Consider the following 23,861-nt stretch of genomic DNA (forward strand, 5'->3'; position numbering starts at 1 on the left):
GGAGCCCCGAGCAAAGCCACGGAAGGCGGTGGGGGACGCCCCCTCCCGCCCCCCCCCCACGGGTAACGATCGAGCGGCTCCCGAGCCGCATCGATCGTTACAGACGGAAAGCCGACCGTCGGCTTCAAACCACGGTACCGGGATGATGCCTCTAACTAGAGGCATCATCCCGGTATAACCCCGCAAAGTGTACCGACGTATCGGTACGTTACTATGCGGTAAGTGGTTAACTAGACCCTACAACAAGGGTGGAGCTGGCCTCCCCAATATCTATAACTATTACCGGGCCTCCATTCTCGACCATATACTGTGCATTGCGAAAGTATTCGGCCCCCTTGAACTTTTCGACCTTTTGCCACATTTCAGGCTTCAAACACAAAGATATAAAACTGTAATTTTTTTTATTTTGAAGAATGAACAAGTGGGACACAATCATGAAGTGGAACGAAATTTATTGGATATTTCAAACTTCAACAAATAAAAAAACTGAAAAATTGGGCTTGCAAAATTATGAGAGAGGGGGGTTATATACCAGCTGAGGATGGCCCATGAGCGTGGCCAGGTGTTTTTTTGTTCTGCCTATTCCTACTCCTGGAGAAGGCAATATAACCCACCAGTTATGATTTATGGAGTGCCGTCAATGAACTCAGAGAAATGGATTTTACGGTTAGTAAAATAATCCCAATATTGCGGGCACCATTTTGCTAAAGCCTAACGTGGCTATTTTCCTAGGGTCCAATCTGTTTAACCACTTTAGCCCCCGGAAGGTTTTACCCCCCCCCCCTTAATGACAGGCCATTTTTTTGCGATACAGCACTGCGCAAGTTTAACTGACAGTTGGGCGGTCGTGCGACGCTGTACCCAAATAAAATTGATGTCCTTTTTTTTTTCTACAAATAGAGCTTTATTTTGGTGGTAATTGATTACCTCTGCGGTTTTTATTTTTTGCGCTATAAACAAAAAAAAGACTGACCATTTTAAAAAAAAAAACATTTTTTTACTTTCTGCTATAAAACACAGCCAATAAATTATTTTTAAAAAATCTTATTTCTTTATCAGTTTAGGCCAATTTTTATTCTGCTACATAAAGCGTATATTAATTGGTTTGCACAAAACGTAAGTAATGGCAGCGATCAGTGATTTTTAGCGGGACTGCGACATTGCGGCAGACAAATGTGACACTAAGTGACATTTTATGGGGACCAGTGACACTACACTACACTACAGTGATCGCTGCTAAATATTATGCACTGTTACTGTATAAATGACACTGGCAGGGAAGGGGATAACATCAAGGGGGCAATCAAGGGGTTAAGTGTGCTCCTAGGGAATGCTTTCTAACAGTGTGGGGGGTAGACTGACTGCAGAAAGAGAGTTCTGTGTCCCTGATTAGTAGGAACACATGCTCTCTCTTTCTGTCTGACAGAACAGCGGTCTACTTTGTTTACATAGGCAGACCACTGTTCTGTCATTCTACTGAACGTTCGTGGGTGGCCGACAGCGGCCGGACCCGCTGATTGGTTCCCGCTGTGTCTAATCCTAACAGGAGTGCGGCTCTGACAGCGCACGTCTGCCCGCCCGCCCCTATAGCCTTTCAACAAAATCACGTACAGGTACATGGTTTTCGCTTAAAGGCCGCCCTGCCGCAGTAAATGTATGTGGTGAGATCCTTAAGTAGTTAAAAAAAAAAACAAAAGTCAATTCCAGCTTGTGGTTGCCATTATGAAGCCACAGTGCAAGAGCTAAAATCGTGCTGAGCTGCTAGATAAAGCCTGTTTTTTTTTTTTTTTGTTTTTTTTTTAAATTCAATTTTGATAAAGGGGGTTTCCACCACTGTTTCAAATGTTCGTTTCTATGTTGTATATTCACATCAACATCAGTCTTTTGCACTTATTAGACCCATACACGTCTTATGAGGGCTAGCGCTTCACTATTTCTTATTATTTACAAAGTGCAACAGGGAACTGAAGACAGTCAGCAAAGCCTTTGAGCAACGGTCATTCTTATAAAGGCCAGGGGTCGCCAAGATATATTGCACGTAGCATGCGTCAGTACCCACAGGCTTGCTCCATGAACAAATGTGCACTGGCCTTTTTCTTTCAGATGTGCATGCAGTCCTGTGCAGACGGGCATGACCATGCAGAGTATTGGCAGGCATGCCAAGCCTCCAGCTTGTCCCTTGACAGGTGTTCTCCTTGGACTATGGAGGAAAGGGGGGAAAAAGCCCATTGGCATTAAATCACAGCTCCTACAAGTTGTCCCCCCCCCCCCATTGTGACCCCCCCCAACAGCAAACTTTAGTTTTAATACTTACTTTTTCATTAGGCCAGTCATGTGACAATGCAGGGTCCTCTTCAACTCTTCTTTAGGTTCTTGACATCAGCGTTGCTTTCTGTTCGAGTACACTGGGAAAGGTTTATGGTTACACCACCCTGGGTGGTGACTCGTGCAGTTCTGCATTCACTGTATGTATAAAATATGCTGGGTTGAGGGATGTCAGAAGTCATGCAAGCCAGAAGATTTAGAATGTCTTACTGGGAAGAAGCACTGTTTGGTACAGATACAGATAGAAAATGATTATTGCAATTAAAAGCTGCTTTTTCAACACCTGGGGGGATTTAAAAATGGTCGTTTGGTTCTACAAAAATTTATAAAAATGTATTGAAATTTAAAAATGGTAGCGCTTGGAATTGGGCTTTACTATAGATATTTTTTTTTTATATTATTTTGTTAGAACACTGAAATAATGTTTTGCCAGAGTTGAATATATGCATCATAAATGCCATCTTTGCATAGATCTCTTTGTAAAGATTTTACATTAATACATTTTCCTTTTCTTCCTTTGTAGGTGGAAGAACCTCAATTTAATAAGCATCAAGGCAGCTGCCCTTATGCATTGTATGTGGCCAGTCACTGATGGCACCTAACTAGAAGAACGATTAGCAGACGTGTACAATATTGTGACTTTCTTCTAAGTAGAAGTTGACTAGCATTGTCATGTTCAGACGTCAGGACCTGCCTGGAATGCATGTACGTGAATCCTTTACCTGCACGGGTGTTTCCGATCCATTTGTTCTGGATGCACAAAATATCAAGGCAGGTTACCAATAAGAGTGATCTTTTTTTTTTTTTTTGTGATAATGTCTAATATTTGTATTCTCTTTGGTTATTCTATAGTAGACAAAGGCTTTATAATGTTATATTAAAGAATATATAGTGGTTTCATACATACACCAATCAGCCATAACTTGATGACCTCCCACCTAATATTGCGTAAGTCCCCCTTTTTGCCACACAAAAAAAAGCCCTGATCTGTCGAGGCATGGATGTCACCGTGGACCTCTGAAGGTGTGCTGTAATACCTGGCATCAAGCTATCAGTAACAAATCCTTTAAGTCCTCTCACTTGCGGGGGGGGGGGGACTCTATGGATTGAACTTGTTTTTCTAGCACATTACACAGATGCTCATTTGGATTAAGATCTGGTGAATTTGGGGCCAAGTCAACATCTTTACCTTGTGTTTTTCAAACCATTCTTGTACAATTTGTGCAATGTAGCAGGGCGCATTATCCTGCTGAAAGAGGCCACTGCCATCAGGGAATACTGTTTCCACACAGGGGTGTACTTGGTCAGCACCAATTTTTAGGTAGGTGGTATTTGTCAGATATCATCCACATAAATGGCAGGATCTAAGGTTTCCCAGCAGAACATCGCTAAAGTATCACATACTTCATGCAGGTGACATCTCTTCCCCAAGTAAGTGACGCACCCGGCCATCCACATGATGTAAAATAAAAGGTTCTTCATCAGACCAGGCCATCTTCTTGCATTGCTTCTTAGTCCAGTTCTGATGGTCATGCGCGCATTGTAGGTGCATTTGGCTGTAGACACTGGTCAGCGTGGGTACCCAAACCTGTCTTTGGCTATGCAGCCCCATACACAGCACACTGTGATACCTAATTTTTCTGCTTTCAACACATCAACTTTAGGAACCGAATGTTCACTTGCTGGGTAATATTTCCCACTGGCTTTCAGATACCATTGTAACAAGATAATCAGTTTTTCACTTTCCCTGTCATTGGTCATCAAGTTACGGTATGTCGGATCAACATATGCTATACATATAATGGTCAACTGAAGAAAATATAGTTTATATTTTAGTCAAGAGAAAATATGAAATATTGCTTTTGAATAAGATGCCTTCTATGAAGTAGTCCAGTGGAACTTTTTTAGCTGCTTGCTTCTTACAGAGTTTCAATAGCTCAAGGTGAAATGTCTCTGCACAGTTGAATGTTAGAAGACTGATTCCCTGTCATATATCTGAGGTTTACCAGTTCTGGACCGGAAAGGATTTGCCCCCCTAAATGACCAGGATATTTTTTTGCGATTCAGCACTGCGTTACTTTAAGGGACTATTTCGTGTGACGCTGTACCTAAATAAAATTGATGTCCTTTTTTTCCCACAAATTTCTTTTGGTGGAAATTTGATCACCTCTGCAATGTTTTGTTTTTATTTTTTGCGCTATAAACAAAAAGAAGAGCGACAATTTTGAAAAAGAGATTTTCACAATCTGCTATATAACATTTCCCCAAAAACGTAAAAATTTTAAATTTTTTATTTAGGCCAATTTGTTTTCTGCTACATATTTTTAGTAAAAAAAAAAAAATTGCAAAAAGCATATTTTGATTGGTTTGCGCAAAAGTTATCGTGTCTTCTAACTACGGGAAAGATTTGTCATTTTCATTGTGGTTTTTTTTTTACTAGTAATGGTGGCGATCTGTGATTTTTAGCGGGACTGCGACATTGAGGCGGAAAGATCGGACCCCATAACTGACATTTTTGAGACTTTTGGGAGGACCAGTGACATTACTATAGTATTCAGTGCTAAAAATATGCACTGTTACTGTAATGACATTGGCAGGGAAGGGGTTAACACAGTGGGTGATCAGGGGTAAATGTAAGCCTAAGGGAGTGATTATAACTGTGGGGGGGATTGAGCTTTTGAAATGATCGTAGAGACCTGTGATCCTATATCTCAGGATCACAGGCGCTCTGTGATCATTCCAGAGAGAAGAATGGTCAGCTGTGTTTACAACATCTGACCGTCCTCCTCTCTCAGCGGGGAACGATCACAGGTGCCTGGCGGCAATCGGAGCCGCCGTCCCCCGTGCATCAGAGTCCCCGCTGCCGAGTAGGGGTGGGAGCGTGCCGGCGGCGGTGCGCTCGCCCCCTAGCTGCAGGCTCGCGACTGATGTACAGCTACGTTGGTTCGCACAGGAGGGGCTGACTGCTGCAGTATATCTGCGACGGGCGGTCCTTAAGTGGTTAAATCAGACAAATCAAACCAATAAGCAGACAGACTATTTACTTTTTTTAACTTTAAAATGTTTATATCTAAAGTATAGATTGAATATATGCTTTTTTTTATAATTAAGATGTACGGTAGAGAAGTCTTTACTGGCAGATACAGACGTTCAATGTTGAACAGAGCGCACCGTGTCAGGGCAGACACACACACTCGCACTCCCACACTCTGTCACTTGTCAACTGGTCTAGTGTGTCTACTAGCCAAATTACATCCTAATTAAACTTTTTTTTTTTTTTTTTTTACTAAAAATTTTCAAAGGGTATACATATACATTTTGTTACAGGTGCAGGCATCACTCCAGTACATGCACTTTGCAGAAATATCGGTAACCTTCGGGGCCGATTCGGATATATCGGGGAAAAGTGCATATCGGCCCTCGATATATTGGCTTTGCCGATAATCGGTCGATCCCTACTAGTACCCCTCCCTGTCAGAAATTCTCCATAGGCAGATGGAACCAAAATTATAAATCCACAGGTGAAATTAGGAGAGGTCTAAAATATGCCTAGACTTTGTATATTTATCGATGGAATTGTTTAGTCTTCCATGTTATAAACATCATGAATTTGTTTATATGGATCTTCTAGGCATGGTGGGGCAATCTTTTTCCATGTTAAAGCTATCAGACATCCTCTGCCAAAAAAGTGTGGGAAATCAACTTTGTAGCTAAATTGGTGTAGTTTTGTAAAGATGAGCCCAAAAGATATTTGAGTTTAATGTGTGGAGAAGTTCAGGCATATGATTCCAATTAAAATTAATTTTATACTGATAGATGTTAACATTATCCCAAATGTCCTCCAAGTGCTCCATATCTAGGGTGCAACCTATGTTTTTTCATATTTAGTCTTCTATTTATGCTTGGGAAAAAGTTCAGTGTTGTAATAAGGTCCTTCTAGACACATTTTTTTTTTCAAATGAGGTTAGTTTAGCAAATATAGATTTGGCTTTAAGTGTTTCAGTATAATGTTTACATTTTTAAATGTGTGAATAAGGTTCTGGTTGGTATGTTTTATATATATGTATATTGTTAAAAGAAAAAGCAGAGCTGATCTGTAACTGAATTGTTGATGTTGCTGAAATGGAACAGATTGTGTTCTAATCAAAGGCTGCCCATTATACATTCAGTACTAGAAGGAAAGCAAGGGGTATACATGACAGTGAAAAGAAGAGAGGAGGGGAGTGAGAAAATCCCACAAATGGGATTTCTCAACCTCTCAAGTAGGTTGGGACTTTATAGGCTATAAATGGGTGCTGATCTTGATGGGAACAAAATGCAACAGTCGTTTTTTTATATATAAAAGATTAAATCATTTATTACATATATACGTACAAAAGTGTTCAATAAAACATAAGTACATGCATATAAGTCATAAGACAAAATTGGTTAACCACTGGATCCCCAAATGCCTCTACTGGCTAGGGCAACTATACTGAGGTATATACCAGATCATGATAAATCATGATATAAAATCATATACATATGGGGTTCTCCTGTGGTAACTGGGGAATCGCGACGCGTTTCGCTCGGTCGCTTCCTCAGGCGATTCCTGGAAAATTGTCTACAGAACAAGCACTGTTATCCTACTTAACCCCTTGATCAAATGGGGTATCCAATTAATTTGCGGACATATCACATATGGCTCCACTGATTTGTCCCCTATTAGCCGCCAAAGCATATATTGGTAGTCACATATACAGTAGTGGAATGTATACAATTTTTGCAGAGGAATCTAGTAGACAGTGTGAGCTCCGTGAGGAGAGGCGGCTGGTGTATCGCATGGGACCGGGTCCCCCCTTTCTTGGCAACAAAATTTTTTCTTTGCATCTGCCTAAAGCAAGATATGCACTGGACAGACTGATTCCTCTGCAAAAATTGGATCATACCCCATATGTGTATGATCTTATATCATGATTTATCATGATCTGGTATATGCCTCAGTATAGTTGCCCTAGCCAGTAGAGGCATTTGGGGATCCAGTGGTTAACCAATTTTGTCTTATGACTTATATGCATGTACTTATCATGTTTTATTGAACACTTTTGTACGTATATATGTAATAAATGGTTTAATCTTTTATATATAAAAAACGACTGTTGCATTTTGTTCCCATCAAGATCAGCACCCATTTATAGCCTATAAAGTTCCAACCTACTTGAGAGGTTGAGAAATTCCATTTGTGGGATTTTCTCACTCCCCTCCTCTCTTCTTTTCACTGCCATTTTTTAGGGATGTGGCAATAGTGGGTCTCAGAGTATGTTTTATCTTTTTCACAAGGGGTATACATGAATTAGGTAATTTTGAGATGTCAAGGGAGAAAAGGAAAATCTAGTTTTCGCTATCATTCATCGACAGACGCAGCTCCATATCTTCTTGGACCATTGGGTTATGCTCCTTCCATCAGGAATAGGACACTAGGTGGGAAAAAGATTTACTACGCCTATGGGGGTTGTCCCTGCAGGCATAACTCCACACCCTGTGCTACAGCCTCTAGTTTTTTTTCTGCCTAGTTTAGGAATAGGACCTAGTTTCCTGTTGGGACTTTGGTATTAGCTATTGATAAGGAAATTTGTTATGTTGTGATTTTTTTTATTTTCACTAGTTAGAGTTCCTGGACAACTATAAGCAACAGCCGGCTGTGTTTTAGGACTGGATATTCTAGATCCTTAATGTCCCCCAGCCTGGCCAGCGAGCGTGAGCAAGTTATTTGTCCAGAACTAGGCCTCACCACCACAGAGCCCCGATGGATGGGGCTGAGTCTGCAAGTGGACAAGTCTCGCTGGGACGTGATCGACCTGGAATGCCCTGAGTCGCAGCGTACCCCATGGCTGGCAGCACCCCACCCCAGGTGGGAGGTGGACTGTACGGTATACAGTGTGACCACCGGTACCGTGGTATGGTGAGTAATCCTGTCCCCCCAATCCTCTGGCAGTCTCGGGGTGGATGTGGGCCCCCTCTCTGCAATAGTTGGACCCTCGGGACTCCCTCGGTTCCCCTGGCCTCTGGGATACTAGGCCTACCCCCTCAGAGTCTTTTCCCCCTGCCCATAGCAGGTCCTACCTCCGGTGGGTGGAAATATTGCAGCCGCTGCAGCGTTTTTATGTGGGGGTGGCTTTGTCCTGGTGGTGTCCCTTCATAGGGGCCCTCCAATACCTCTTGTCTGGGACCCGCTCTGGGGGTCCAGGAGACCGAATGGGGCGCCCTGGGGGCCACCATTTTGCTGCAGATTCATGCTTTATATTCGCCCATTGAAAATGCATGGGCAGCTATTTTTAGTTAGTTCCCCATAGGAATGCATGGGGCGGCCATTTTCTTGTAGTCCACGATCGCTGGACAGGCAAGCGACATGACACACAAAAATCTAGCAATGACCCAGGCTGTGCTTTGTATTTCCTGTGTCAGATCGTCTTACTTTGTTTCGCAGAACGTGCTGGCAGTCTCCTGAGTGGTTTGGTAATGTTTTCTGGGGTTCCCTGTAGGTTTTCCTCACCCGCCCGCTATCAGATTCGAAGTTAGCGGTGGGATCGCAAATTAGCGACCTTTTTAAAAGTGACTGCATTAATTTCTTCTTGTGTAAAATTGAGTCCCAGGATAATATTTTTCCTACAGACCCCCTAAGGGCGGCTGTGGAACCTTCTGGGTCGCAACCCCTGTCTGCGCTTACAGCCGTTTTGGAAAGCCTTGTGTCAAAGGTAGATTTTGTATGTAAAAGTGTCGCTAGCGGCAAACGTCCTCTGCCTTCACCTCCCTCTGTAGTTTCCTCAGATTCTGAGGCAGATATGGCCAGCGCAGACGCACCCCACCCTGAGGGATCGGTGTCTTTGCATTCTGATGGTGAAGAGGACCTGTCCTCGTCAGCCGCCGCAGGAACGCGCATTGGTGGAAGCACTTATAGTTTCAGTGCGGGAAACGTTAAAAATGGCAGATGAATCTACAGCGTTCGCAGATGTCTTTTGGCTCCTGAAAATCCTGAATATTGGGCAAGGTGTTTCCTTGCCCAAAGCTTTTGTACAATTTTGTCAATGAACAATGGCAGCGCATCAAGCACATGCTAGTGGTGCCCGAGCGCTTTAAAAGCCATTCTCCTTTTGCAGATGCATTTTCCGCTAGGTAGACCGGGCCACCAAAGGTGGATCACCCATTTTCCAGGCTGAATAAGTCTACTGTGGCTCCAGTGGAAGAAAACCCTGGCCTTTGAGGACCCTGTGGACAGATAAGTGGAGTCTCTGTCCCGCCATCTACACATGCTAGCGGGCTCCATATTGAAACCAATATTTGTGAATGTTCTGGTGTCACAGACAGTTACTGAATGGGTGAAGTTACTAAAAGGTATCTCCACCCACTGGTACTTGAACTAATGGACCAGATGACTCAAGCCCCGGTGTTCATGTGTGGTGCATCCCTGGATGTGGCTCTCCTAGTGGCCAGAGTGTCGGCAGTGGGGAGTGCGATTAGGCGGATGGTGTGGTTAAAAAGCTGGACTGTGGACCAGGCTTCCAAAAAGGCTTTGACGGATCTCCCCTTTTATGGGGGAGAGGTTGTTTAGATCCTCTCTGAATAATTTGATCAAGTGCCTTAGGGGTGGGAAGAGTACTCTTCTTTCTCAGTTCTCTAAGGGCAAGGTGCCACGTCATAGACGGGGGTCTTCCTTCACTGCTCATAAGCGACTTTTTCGTTCTTCCGGGTCGCAAGAGAAAAGAAAGCCGTTCAGTTCTTCTGGGAGTTCCAAGAAACCATGGTCAGGAAAATCAAAGACCAGCCATTCCGGATCTGCAGACAAATCTTCAACTGCATGAAGGGGCACCCTCACCCGCTTCTGGGGTGGGGGGACGTCTTCGCTTCTTTCTGAAACCTTGGACTTCCTTGATTCAGGACAAATGGGTTGAATTGATCTGATCAGGGTACAAGATTGAATTCTGGTGTTGTCCGTCGGACAGATTTTTCCCGTCCAACCTGCACCTATCTCCGGACCGGTTAAGGTATCTACTTGAGGCGGTACAAGATCTGCTGTTGCAAGGGGTGATTGTGCCAGTTCGCTCTCAGGAACACTTTTAAGGGTTTTATTTAAACCTGTTTAATGTGCCCAGAAAAGAAGGCAAAGTGCATACAATTCTGTATCTCAAGGCTCTGAACCTATTTGTGCGGGTACAGAGGTTTTGTTTGGAATCTATTCGAACGGTAGTGGCATCACTACACCAGGGAGATTTTTTATCAAGGACGCATATCTACACATCCCTATCTATGCTGGACACCAGCGGTTTCTTTGCTTTGCCGTAGCAGAAGGGCATTAATAATTTGTGGTGTTACCCTTTGGTCTCGCTTCTGCTCCCAGGGTATTTACCAAAGTACTGGCCCAGGTGTTGGCATTGCTGTGCCAACGGGGGAATTGCGGTACTGAGGTATCTGGACAATCTGTTATTGAGAGCAGGCTCTCATGCAACCCTGATGAGCGAGCTGACAATCACTGTCAGTTCTCTGCAGGAGTTTGGGTGGAACATCAATTTAAAGAAATCCGCCCTGATACCTTCCTTGAGACTGGATTATCGGGGCTCTTTCTTCCCCCAGACAAGCTACAAAAGTTGCAGGGGGCGATCCGGTTGTTGTTGGCAAACAATCTGTCCTCTCTGCAGACTTGCATGCGGGCCTTGGGTCTGATGGGATCAACCTTCAAGGCAGTTCCGTTTGCTCAGTTCCATACGAGACCTTTGGAGAGAGATTCTTGTCAAATGGAACAAGGATCCAAAGTCCTCGGACACTTGATTTGGTTGTCACAACACAAGATCTGCTCTGTTATGGTGGCTTCATTCCCCAGCACTATGCCAGGGCAAGTCCTTTCTACCGTTGTTTTGGACAGTGGTAACCACGGACGCCAGCCTGTCAGGCTGGGGCGGGGTAATGGGGAAGTCTGTGCCCAGGGCACCTGGATGGTAGAAGAGTCCAAACTGCTGATTTAAATGTTTTTGAGCTCAGAGCAATAAAGCTTTGTCTGAGCTACTGGATGACTCGTCTGCAAGATTGTCCAGTTCGGATTCAATTGGACAATGCCACAGCTGTGGCTTACATCAGTCACTAGGGGGGCACCAAGAGTGTCTTGGCGGCCAGGGAGGTGTGCGAGATTCTGGCCTGGGTGGAAGAGTTTGTTCCAGCCCTCTCTGCTGTGCACACCCAGGTGTGGAAAACTGGCAAGCGGATTACCAGAGTGGTCCCTACACCCAGAGGTGTTTCATCTCCTGTGTGTCCGATGGGGGACACCCGAGGTCGCTCTATTTGCTTCTCGTCTCAACAAGAAGGTGCAGAGGTTCGTAGCCAGGCCTCGAGATCCTCTTGCTGACGCCACAGACGCACTGGTGGCTCCTTGGGGTCAGCATGCCTTTCTTCCGCTGAAACTCCTGCCAAGGCTTCTACGCAGGGTAGAGGTTGAGGGGATTCCGTTCATTCTGGTGGCTCCAGACTGGCCTCGCCGGTCTTGGTACACAGACCTAGTAAGGTTGGTCGCTGATGCTCCTTGGAGATTTCCTCTCAGGGAAGATCTGCTGTCTCAAGGTCCGATCTTCCATCCTGCTTTACAGTCGCTGGCTTTAAAGGCATGGCTGTTGAAAGCCAAGTGTTGAGGGATAGAGGTCTTTCTGACTTTGTGATTCCTACACTATTGAAGGCTAGGAAGTCGACTTCCAGGAAGATCTATCGTACGTGGAAATCGTACATTTCATGGTGTGAATTGCTGAAGGTGCACACTCAATTGTTTTCAGTAGCTAGGGCTTTGGCCTTTCTGCAAAAAGGGGTTGAACAGCGGTTGGCTTTGGACACTATCAAAGGCCAAGTGTCGGCTTTGGTTATATATTTTCAACGACCGTTTGCTGTGCTTGCCTTGATTCGTACCTTCATTAAGGGTCAGGTTCCTCCTTTCCCAGCGAAGGCGCATTCTAATAGAGCGCTGAGTACCTCCTTTAGCTTTTCGACATCAGGCGTCAGTGATGCAACTTTGCAAGGCGGCAATTTGGTAGTCTGTGCATACGTTCACAAAATTCTACAAAATTGACGGGTTGGCATCTTTGGATGCCTCCTTTGGCCACAAGGTTTTGCAGGGTGCTGTTTAAAGAGAATCCTTATTTGTTCTCTTTTGAGGGTGTATGTTTGTTTTTTCTAGGTAAGCTCCAGTTGTTCCTGGTTGAGCTTTATATTATCTGGTTGGCTACGTTTTAGCCTTTGGGGAGTTACGTTCTTCTTTGCGTTTTCTGCCTACCCCTCATGTAAATGCTGCTTTGGGACACCCCAATGGTCTAAGAAGATGTGGAGCTGCGTCTGTCGATGAACGATAGAGAAAACTGGATTTTTGTACCTAGAGTCCTTTTTTCTCTGAAGTTCGACAGACGCAGCAACCGCCCCTTTGCTTCTTAGTGAATGGGGTTTTTTGTCTTCTAAACACTGCTTGGTAAAGCTTTTTCCTGCCTAGTGTCCTATCCCTGATGGGAGGAGCATAACCCAATGGTCTAAGAAGATATGGAGCTGCGTCTGTCATTTTGAACTTCAGAGAAAAGGATTTTACGGTAAGTACAAAAATTCAGTTTTACAATATAATCCAACATTCCTTGTGTGGAGCAGTGTTGACAAGCTACTATTTGGAATATCTATAATGGAGGACCATAATAAAGTTAGGGACTCCAGAAGGGGAGGTAGGGGACTGCTCTGTGCTGTGTCAGAGCAGCTAAGTATACGCTTTTTTATTTTAGGGAAAAAAAATCCTTTAGAAAAACTTTGAGGAGTTGGTATGTATAGTAACAATCCGGAGCTGCTCAATTTCCACCCATCTTTTAGGTGGGTGTATTGCAGACCAAGCGGTCAGGTAGCACATTCAGGCTGCCAGGGAATATTTCATGTCTCGGAAGTCTTGTAATTTTGTACTTAAACAATACTCATTTGAAAATTCGGTGTCTGTTGCTATTCCACGTAAAATTAAGAAAAGACTGTTGGAAATTTTATCCAATTTCAAAGACAATTGTTTAAGGTTTATGGCCAGCTTACAAAAACGCAAAAAACTATGCCTAACTGAACAATTTAAATTTTTATTGGTATGTTATTTTATATAATTTTTAAGATGTGGCTTCTAAGATAAATAATTTTTGATTGTTTTGTCCTTCTAGAAAATGATGCGTCCTGTCACTAACAATAATGTGACTTTTTGTGGAAGTGGCAAATCTTCTTGCCTCAGCCAAGACAGCATGAGAAGTGTAGAACAGTTTGGCTTGTACACCACCCAGCAGAGCAAATACAGCCATACTGTCAGCCAAAAGTCCATCTCCTGTCAGACACAAGAAACTATAAATGAAGCGCATTTGCAGACCACAACCAGCAGAGATCTGGACACAAAAAGTGATTTAAAGAAAAAGAAAACACTTGGGCGGTCTGGAAAGCGTGGAAGACCCTCGGGAACCACCAAACTGGCAGGATACCGAACCAGCACTGGGAGACCTCTGGGGACCACCAAAGCTGCCGGCTTTAAGACAAGTCCTGGCAGACCACTGGGCACAACCAAAGCCGCAGGATACAAAGTCAGCCCAGGGAGACCTCCAGGTAGCATAAAAGCTCTATCACGGCTTGCAAATCTAGGTTACACAAGTAACAATGCAGCTTTCCCCTACCCCACAGCACTTAACAGAGGACTCCATTCTGTTGTGGATACCAACATCAAACACCCTGATGAGTAGAAGTCATTTAGTATGGATGTTGAAAAAATATCAGATGCTTGTATCATCACACTGTTGTCTTTAAGAATTACTTTAGACTAGAAATTCTGTTTAAATGCATCACACTTCAAAATGGCATAGTAGCAGGTTGTGTCTCTGCACCATTAGCATACATACTGCCCTTTTCTATTTGTCTGTGCTGGCTTGTATAACTTATTTTGCTGAGAGATGAGGGGGTAGTTGGCTTTTTTTAAACTTTGCATGCAATGTTAGTTTAGAATATATGAATTCTCTGCATAAGAGCAAATGTGTGTGTGATTTTAAAGTTATGTTATGAAATGCTATAACAGCCATAAAAATTAAAAAGAAGATTGAGAGGTGAAAGAATAATACCAAATATACAAATGCATTGTCACTGTATGACCACATACAATGTAGCCAAAAATGTAAGATAGAACAACCATATAGACATGTACATGTATTTAAGCTTTATTCTTTCATCATTTCTGAAGTCTTTCTGAAATATTTACAGCACTTTCAAAAGGTGTAATGGATAGTGTAAATATGTCAAAATGCAATTATGTATTGTATATAAACCAGTATAAAATTTCAGATTTACAATTGTGTGTTTTATCAACAAAAACAAAGTTAATATTTATACATGTACACAAGGTCCTGACATAGTCCTATTTACTTTCTTCTGCCAGACAAAGGAAGCTAAATTATGTAAAAGTTGAAAACAAAAAATGTATGTGCTTCCTATATGAACCCATCTGATTTCAGTTATGTCTATTTTCTTTGATCCACTTTTTATAGACCAATCCAGTTTAAAAGTGTGTTTAGTGCATTGGTGTGCAGTAATCCATGTCAACCACATATATCTTAAATTTTGTTCTAATTTAGTCTGTGTTCTGTGATCTTTTAGGCTCAAAGCTGGGTACACACAGATTGAAATTAAGCTGGTTCCTGCTGAACTGGCCAAATTTCAATGTGTGTAGCCCTCTCTGTTCAGCAGAAGTCGATCGTTAGACCAACTTCTGTCGAACAGTCCTGCTGGAAAACCAGCATTTGATCAACTGCACTTGTGTGGATGCAGGGATCTGTAAGGTTTTTTTTTTGGCCTGCTGGTTAAATGAAAACAAACTCACAGTGTGTACTCCGCTTAAATATGTTTTTTTGGACTATGATGAAAAGTCAGTAAAGGAGTCATTTTCACCCTAGCCTTTATTCGTGTGAAATATCTACTCCGTTTCAATGGTATATATAACTATTTTAATTTTACTAGAATGATTATTGCGCTGTCGTGTGAAAATTGCATATAATTCTACCCCTGATGCTGCTCGTATAATAACTGGTACCTTAAACAGTCTAATTAGTAATTGATGGGGGGGGGGGGGGGAATACTGCGCTTCAGGGGTGATATGTGCGATTCAGTATAGTTCAAAAATATATATTGCCAATTCAGAGGCTTAGAAGTGTTAAATAAATTAGTAAATAAAAAAATTTATATTAGACGGATGGAGAAAAAATGTGCAATATTAGACCTTCAGTGTACACATTAAATCATTGAAAAATAATGGAAATCAGTAATATGCAATTTTAAATAACTATTCAGCAATTAATATAAAATTTAAAAGTGACTTTAGTGCGATACAACATAAATATCAAATATAAAGTGCATATATTATCAATGAGTAGTGAGATTGTGCAATATTGCGAATCTTCCAAGTGCAAGTGTAAACGACTCTTCCAAGTGTAGGTGCCAATGAATCAAGGTATAAACTAAAAGGTGTTGTTTTTTACAAATCAATTCTATTTCAAATATTATTCAGATTAAGACAAATCAATAAAAAGTGCTTCAGTGTCAGATAAAGTGCCAATGTCCCCGTTTTCAAATCCAGTATTTTTTGATACACCTCTTCCACCTCTAATGCTTGTGAGTGATGGTGTTCTTCAGTGATAACAACTTCTAGGTGTGTTAACCGCTCACCTTAATACTGCAAGTAATACGCCTGTGGTATTATTGCCAGTACGATTCCTCCACTCCTGTCTCGGCTTGGCTGTATTGCGGGACTGCGGGTACTCTTTCAACTCTCTGGGGTATTGTGGGTCTCTCTCACACCGATATATCCTTTCATCTGCCTCGCATTTACTGTGTCTCAAAATAATGGGGCCATCATGGTGTAGTAATATCGGGTGTTTATTTTGTAAAAAACATAGTAACTTACAATTTTAAACCGCTATACGCTGCTTGTTTGTGAGCCGCGGGACTCTCTCGTACGTCCCGTAACGTCACTTTTGGTAGTGTGCTTCCGTGTACGCCCTACGCGTTATGTCACGATACCACGTGACTTCTTTAGGGGATCCGCCGGATATTACTACACCATGATGACCCCCTTATTTTGAGACACAGTAAATGCGAGGCAGATGAAAGGATATAGCGGTGTGAGAAAGACCCACAATACCCCAGAGAGTTGAAAGAGTACCCGCAGTCCCGCAATACAGCCAAGCCGAGACAGGAGTGGAGGAATCGTACTGGCAATAATACCACAGGCGTATTACTTGCAGTATTAAGGTGAGTGGTTAGCACACCTAGAAGTTGTTATCCCTGAAGAACACCATCACTCACAAGCATTAAAGGTGGAAGAGGTGTATCAAAAGATACTGGATTTGAAAACTGGGACATTGGCACTTTATCTGACACTGAAGCACTTTTTATTGACTTGTCTTAATCTGAATAATATTTGAAATAGAATTGATTTGTAAAAAACAACACCTTTTAGTTTATACCTTGATTCATTGGCACCTACACTTGGAAGAGTCGTTTACACTTGCACTTGGAAGATTCGCAATATTGCACAATCTCCCTACTCATTGATAATATGCACTTTATATTTGATATTTATGTTGTATCGCACTAAAGTCACTTTTAATTTTATATCAATTGCTGAATAGTTATTTCAAATTGCACATTACTGATTTCCTTTATTTTTCAATGATTTAATGTGTACACTGAAGGTTCTAATATTGCACATTTTTTCCCCTACGTCTAATATCTATTTATTTATTTACTAATTTATTTAACACTTATAAGCCTCTGAATTGGCAATATATACTGCAGAACTATACTAAATTGCACCTATCACCCCTGAAGCGCAGTATCCCCCCCCCCCCCAATCGGTATATATAACTATATTACCAAAAATATTGGGACACCTGCCTGCCTTTACATGCACATGAACTTTAATGATATCCCAGTCTTAGTCCATAGGGTTCAGTATTCAGTTGGCCCACCCTTTGCAGCTATAACAGTTTCAATTATTCTGGGAAGGCTGTCCACACGGTTTAGGAGTGTGTCTATGGGAATGTTTGACCATTCTTCCAGAAGCACATTTGTGAAGTCAGGCACTGATGTGGATGGGAAGGCCTGGCTCACAGTTTTTGCTCTAATTCATCCAAAAGGTGTTCTATCGGATATAGGTCAGGACTCTGTGCAGGCCAGTCAAGTACTTGCTCATCCATGTCTTTATCTACCTTACTTTGTGCACTGGTCCAAATCATTTGGTGGAGGGGGATTATGATGGGGGGTTGTTTTTCAGGGGTTGGGCTTGGCCCCTTAGTTCCAGTGAAGGGAACTCTTAAGGCATAGGCATACCAAGAACATTTTGGACAATTTCATGCTTCCAACTTTTTAGGAACAGTTTGGGGATGGCCCCTTCCTGTTCCAACATGACTGCACATCAGTGCACAAACAAGGTCCATAAAGACATGGATGAGCAAGTTTGAGGTGGAGAAACTTGACTGGCCGGCACAGAGTCCTGACCTCAACCCGAAAGAACACCTTTGAGATGTATTAGAACAGATAATGCGAGCCAGGCCTTCTTGTCCACATCAGTGTCTGACCTCACAAATGTGCTTCTGGAAGAATAGTCCAACATTGCCATAGACACACTCCTAAACCTTTTGGACAGCCTTCCTGGAGGAGTTGAAGCTGTTGAAGCTTCAAAGGGTGGGACAACTCAAAATTGAACCCTACAGACTGAGACTGGTATGCAACAGTGTTAATTTTGGCAGCAAATTTCAATTTAGTTTTAGTCTTAGGACTAAAATGGCATTTTAGTTTTAGTCCCATTTTAGTCTTCTGCAAGTGTTTTAGTTTTAGTCGTATTTAGTCGACTAAAACTCCAGTATATTTTAGTCGACTAAAACTCATTTTAGTCATCTATAATCAAATTGGTGTAGTTCAATTGTAATTTGTAATGCATTATTTAAGCATTTCTCTACAATTTCCAAACTCATTATATACTACTGCTGGTCCTGGAGTGAAAAATCTAATATGTTATTATTTATGCTTTGAGCATGCACCAGTGTTAATTTTTGGCAGCAAATTTCGATTTAGTTTTAGTTAGTCTTTTGACTAAAATGCCATTTTAGTTTTAGTCGTATTTTAGTCATCTGAATTGTGTTAGTCGACGAAAACGTTTTAGTCGGTTTTAGTCGACGAAATTAATACTGGTATGCAATTGAAGTGCACGTAAAGGCAGATTTCCAAATACTTTTGGGAGTTCAGTGTAGAAATTTCTAGTGAGGAGTCCCAATGCTCATTGTTTTTTTTTTTTTTTTTTTCATTGTTGCTTTCTTAAGTCCCAAATATAATGAAGATTAACAATAAATTTGGAGTTTTTAATTTACCTAGTAAACCTGTTGCAAACCTGGCAGTTCATACTGGGCATATGGAAAAAAAATATGCCTAAAAAGTGGTTAACTTTAGTGAAACCTATATGCCAAAATGATCTGTGGATACAAGGATATTGAAGTTAAATACAAATCTTCACTTTTAAAGTAAAAGTCTTGCTTGGATCAGTTCTTTTGCTTTCTTGTAGGTCAGTGGGACCAGTCATCATGTAAAAGGTTCAATACGGAGGCTCTAAGGATAGGTTCATCTTTTGTAACATAGTATACCTGTATATAAGTTGTTACTGTGCTTCAGTCTCCGCACCTGGAGAGGTGGGAGGTACGGGCAGACAGCTATACTAAGTGTCTGCAGGAGCCTGACATTGCACCCATGATCCATTGACCACTTTCGTTTTTTACAGATTTATTTTGTGTAAATTTACTAGTGACATACTTAACAAAGAAGTTTCTATACTCACCTGCATGTTGCAGAATGGGTCTGATGCTGCAGCTGTCCCTTGCTGGCTCATGACCTTGGATTGCTTCTTTCTTGGTCAGCTCTGAACAGAGACTGTTAGTCACTGCTCTTTGCTCTGCCTGGAGTGTCGCTTTGGCCATACATCTCTTTCAAGAAGAGCTGAGGCTGCACTAAAATTATAACACTTGGTTGCACACTACTGCCCCTATGTTAAAATAAGTTGGGTAAATTGAAGTCATACTATATGTAGCACTTCACAAACTGATATGGCAGTAAAAACGAAGGAAGTTACTTTAGGCAAATATATTATGTTGGATGAACACACGAATGTGTTGCATTTTATTTCACTGGTAGTCTTTTTCATGTGGTAAAAAAAATGTGGCTTTCAGAAGGATTTTCACCTGCTGGATTTAAAGTAGTATTATGGGCAGGGTCATAACCCCTGTTAGATTTTTTTTCACTATCTGTGTTCCATTGCAGAGATTTCCATTCACTTCCTGTCCCACATCTGCAGGGATTTCCTCTCGCTTCCTGTCCCATAGCCAAACAGGAAGTGAGAGGAAATCCCTGCATAGTAAATTATTTGGGGACCCCCAGGTTACCAGAACTAGTATCCACATTGGAAGATTTCCCATCTATTGCTTTTCTGGGGAAACACCCAAAATTTGGGGGTTTCTTTTACTTTCACTTTCAATGATAATAGTAAACAGGACACATAGAGATGGTGAATCTCCTTAACGGGGGCACAGATAGCAATAAAAACTGACAGGGGCTTTACTCCTCCACTCCATCCAAAACTAAGAAAAAAGTTTTGCCTTTATTTGTTTATACTTTAAGTGAACAAATGTGTTAAAAAGAACAAGTTCAAGATTTCTAAAAAATAAAAAAAATCTCCCAAACATATTAAGTTGAGCCACACCCTGTTACCCCCGCATGTGCTTATTCTCCACCTCCGGGAGTGGAAGCCACCCTCATTGGCTACAGCTTGGGCTGTAAAAATCTACTACTGGGCTGCACACAGTAAAACAGATTTCGATAGGATGATGCTTCTGCAATGCACATACATGCAATGTAAAGGCCAATGCAATGTTCTACACCACAGTGCACATACCTTATAGTATGGTGCCCTGATATGCATTAGAAATACAGGATTATGTCTGTTAATTGTCTGTTGAGGTGCATTGGCAGCCCATTGCTTTTAAAGCTCAACACATAAGACTGTATAGATGAAAAGCAGAACTTAAGTCAATCCACCACTGACCAATTGTTATCAAAACAATGTAATATGGACCTAACGGATAAATAAGATAAAAAGATGGCTATGTAAATGTAAGATGAAAAGAAGGCTGCAGTAACCCGGATAGTTTATTGTACAACAAAATCGATTACATAAATGTGTGGTATGTGTGTGTGTGTGTGTATATATATATATATATATATATATATAACACAGTTTGAAGGCATTTTGCTTTGCCATGCATTCCAGATATAGATCTATAGACCCTATATTCTCCCGGAAGAAACTGAATTAGTTTAATTAGTGTGTTGTCTGCAGTGATATATGTTGTGCTTTGACAGCTGAAATAATTCTCATTTATTGAATAGTGTCACAAGGGTCTCATACACAGTGGGGTGGGTGCACTACTGCTGCAGTTAGTTTAGGTTGGGGTATGTGGGTCTTCAAACAGTGGTGATATACTTAACTTTGCTAAGGAATTTTAGCAGGATTTATTAGAACCATAATTTACAGCTGAGCAAAGCTGGCTCAATAATTTCTCCCTTGGACAAGAGCCCCCAGGCAGTGCTGGATTTCAATTGCTGTTATCTGCAGCTGTACAAAGTTTGGTGTTCCAAAGCAATGCCATTCTGCTAAAATATACTTTACAACAGAACATTTCCCTTGTTGAACTGGTTTTTAACCAGTTTAGAATATTGTGACATTGCTTAAATACAATTGTATGAGCTTTTGAAACTAGAGAAAACCCTGTTCCAGAGCCTTGGAATTTGCATGTGTCCACTCTGCAACCAATTCTAGTTCCAAACAAAAATAGCACAAAATAATATCAACTACAGAAATAAGAGGATTTATACAATCCTCATATTGCACAATATCAAAAATGTTTTATTATTCTAAAATAAGTCAATAAAGTAAATTACCACCAACTCATATTTAAAAATAAGATACGTCACAATGCCTCCATTTGCTCAGCGTTAAGGTTATTAGTAGTATCAAATAAAGACTAAAATGCAAATGGAGTAGTGAACTCCTGCATCTTGTGCACAAAATAGGAATACCGTGATCATTAATTTACTGGCTAAGATATTTACTTATGTATGCATTATCCATCAACACTTTGAATATGCTCAAGCTTCAACTTAACCATAATTCTATTCAAAGAATGCTGTGTGGATTGTACAGTATGATCATCTGAACTGTGAATGACATTAGGAGTTCCTTTGTGAAATACTGATACAACCAACCACATATAACTTTGTATCCACTTAGGGGATGACACTGTTTTAGTAAGAAGTCAGCTGCCCCTACTTGAAAAGCTTAAAAAGATTGGACTGACTTGAATATGGAGGTGAGCATGGTCTCCGGCTCCACTTGTTTGTTTTTTATTCAATATTAATAAAGCTGTTTTTGATATTGTACGCTGTCTCATGTGGACTGTATAAGTCCTCTTCTTTCTGTTTTTATTTTCTGACTTTATTTCTAATGATGATATGCAAAAAATACTGTGTGGTCAACAACTGTATAGGGAAAGTGTAAGCCTCTACCTTGGTAATGTGTCTAATTTTAATCTGGTCCTGACCCCAAGACAGCTACAGAATTGTGTTCTATCTTGACAAAAGAAAAAACACTATGACAGTAGTCATAGTGATATGAAAATACAGACTGTCAGGACTTTACAATAAATTTCACATTAATAAAGAGATTATGCAGTAGAAGCCAAGCAGAATGGGCATCCATTTATTATACATTGATTTTAATTTGTATATCGTTTGATATTCAATATTTTTTATAGATGATAAATAAAAAAACCTATTTCAACATGGGCAAAACATATTGTGGTCTTAGTGAAATAGTGTCTATATACATACATATATGAAATCTATATACATTGGGTTACTAAGTCTTCTTTTACACAGTATATCACAGTTTTTGGTATGGATTAAGAATGGATGTGATGTCTCATACTTTTCTTATTAGGAAAAAAGCAGCAAGCCTTCATGTGTTCCAGCGATGCATAGGACAAAATGGTCTGGACTTAAAATTGTACATTCTGGACTTCTTTCGCATCACATGCAGCTATGGAAATTTCCTTAACCAACCTCACATGCAGATCATTCTAACCAGTTATTTTGCTCAGCTGGATGTCTCCTTTATTTTTTCACCTTCTGGCATCTGAATGGATTAAAAGCACTGCAACATCGGGGTAATATGAACATATATCTTGAACTGAAAAGACTGTTGTTATTCTAATGATATTAAAAAAAAAAAAAAATCTTACTACATACCATAAAATTAGTGCTAAAAAAAATATTAGTTCTAATGTTAATTCCAACAGAAGTCAACCTAAAATCTGTTATCAGTTGAAAAACAGAGTTCATATTTACAATTATTAATATGTCCATTACGCGGACCTATACAGTTTTGTTTCTATTTTTAGACAGTAGCTTTGGCGTGGTCTTTATTCATAGACCTCAGGTTCCTGGCATGGTAAAAGTGGTGTTTCTAAAGAGAAATAAAAGATTAAATGGAAGTTATGGTTATAAAATGTATTTTTTGACTGTATTTGATAAGACACATTCTGCAGTAGAATTTTTAAACACGTTTTTGTCTGAAAGTAATACAAGCTGAACTTCAGGCTGACAGAATGCTAGGCAGCATAACTTTTTTTACAATAACTTAACTAATGCATCTACTTGTCACCAGCCCACGGACTAGACTATGAATGAGCGTAATTTCACACTGCTTTCTTCTACTAGTTTTGCATATTTACAGACATGAAGATATTTGTTGGTACCCTTACAAATAATTCGAAAAAATGCCTAATTTCTTCTAAAAATTATGTAATTTTAAAAGCAGTTGTCTCATGTAAACTTGCATGTCTTTGGTATGTCAGAGGAAAAAGCAAAGCAAGTGTGAAATAGAAACACATTATGCTTGTTGTACAAAAATAATCTAAAATGGCCGGGACACATTTGTTGGTACCCTTAGAATGCATTATAAATAATTGAATCATAGTGATATTTCAAACGAACTGTTTTTTGAATTTAGTATCATGTCTTCAATCTTGTAATCAATCAGTTAGCCTATTTGAATGGACAATTTCTGTCACTTGTGCACCACACTGAACATGAACCAGAGAAAGCAAAGGAGAGAGTTGTCTGATGAGATCAGAAGGACATTGTAGGCTGGCAAGTCAAAGGTAAAAGGCTGTAAGACTATCTCCAAGAAGCTTGATGTTACTGTGGATGCAGTTGCAAATATTTAAGACATTTAAGGTCCATTGAATTGTAGGAGACTTTCCTGGATGTGGCAGCAAAAGAAAAAATGACCCCAGAATGAATAGAAAGATGCATATGGTAGACAAAAAGTCAAAGAAAACTTCCAAAGAGGTACAATCTAAACTCCAAGGTCAAATGTCTCA

General features: G+C 40.8%; 1 protein-coding gene across 5 annotated transcripts in view; it reads left to right on the forward strand.

The window, feature by feature from the left end:
- LOC309553595 (UPF0461 protein C5orf24 homolog) overlaps positions 1 to 22,726 on the forward strand; it is a 78,064-nt gene extending 55,338 nt beyond the window's left edge. For 3 of the 5 annotated variants that reach the window (XM_082254875.1, XM_082254873.1, XM_082254874.1), the window contains exons 2-3: positions 2,849 to 3,096; positions 13,509 to 14,698. In XM_082254875.1, coding sequence (XP_082111001.1) covers positions 2,998 to 3,096; positions 13,509 to 14,072 — 663 coding nt within the window. In that variant the 5' untranslated portion in view covers positions 2,849 to 2,997 and the 3' untranslated portion in view covers positions 14,073 to 14,698. Of the gene's footprint in view, positions 1 to 2,848; positions 3,097 to 13,508; positions 14,699 to 22,417 lie in introns of those variants that run through there. The other 2 variants (XM_082254877.1, XM_082254876.1) reach the window with 2 other exon arrangements.
- The last annotated feature ends 1,135 nt before the right edge of the window (positions 22,727 to 23,861 follow it).

This window comes from Pelophylax lessonae, assembly GCF_965119305.1.
Source record: "Pelophylax lessonae genome assembly, chromosome: 4".
Classification (NCBI taxonomy): domain Eukaryota; kingdom Metazoa; phylum Chordata; class Amphibia; order Anura; family Ranidae; genus Pelophylax; species Pelophylax lessonae.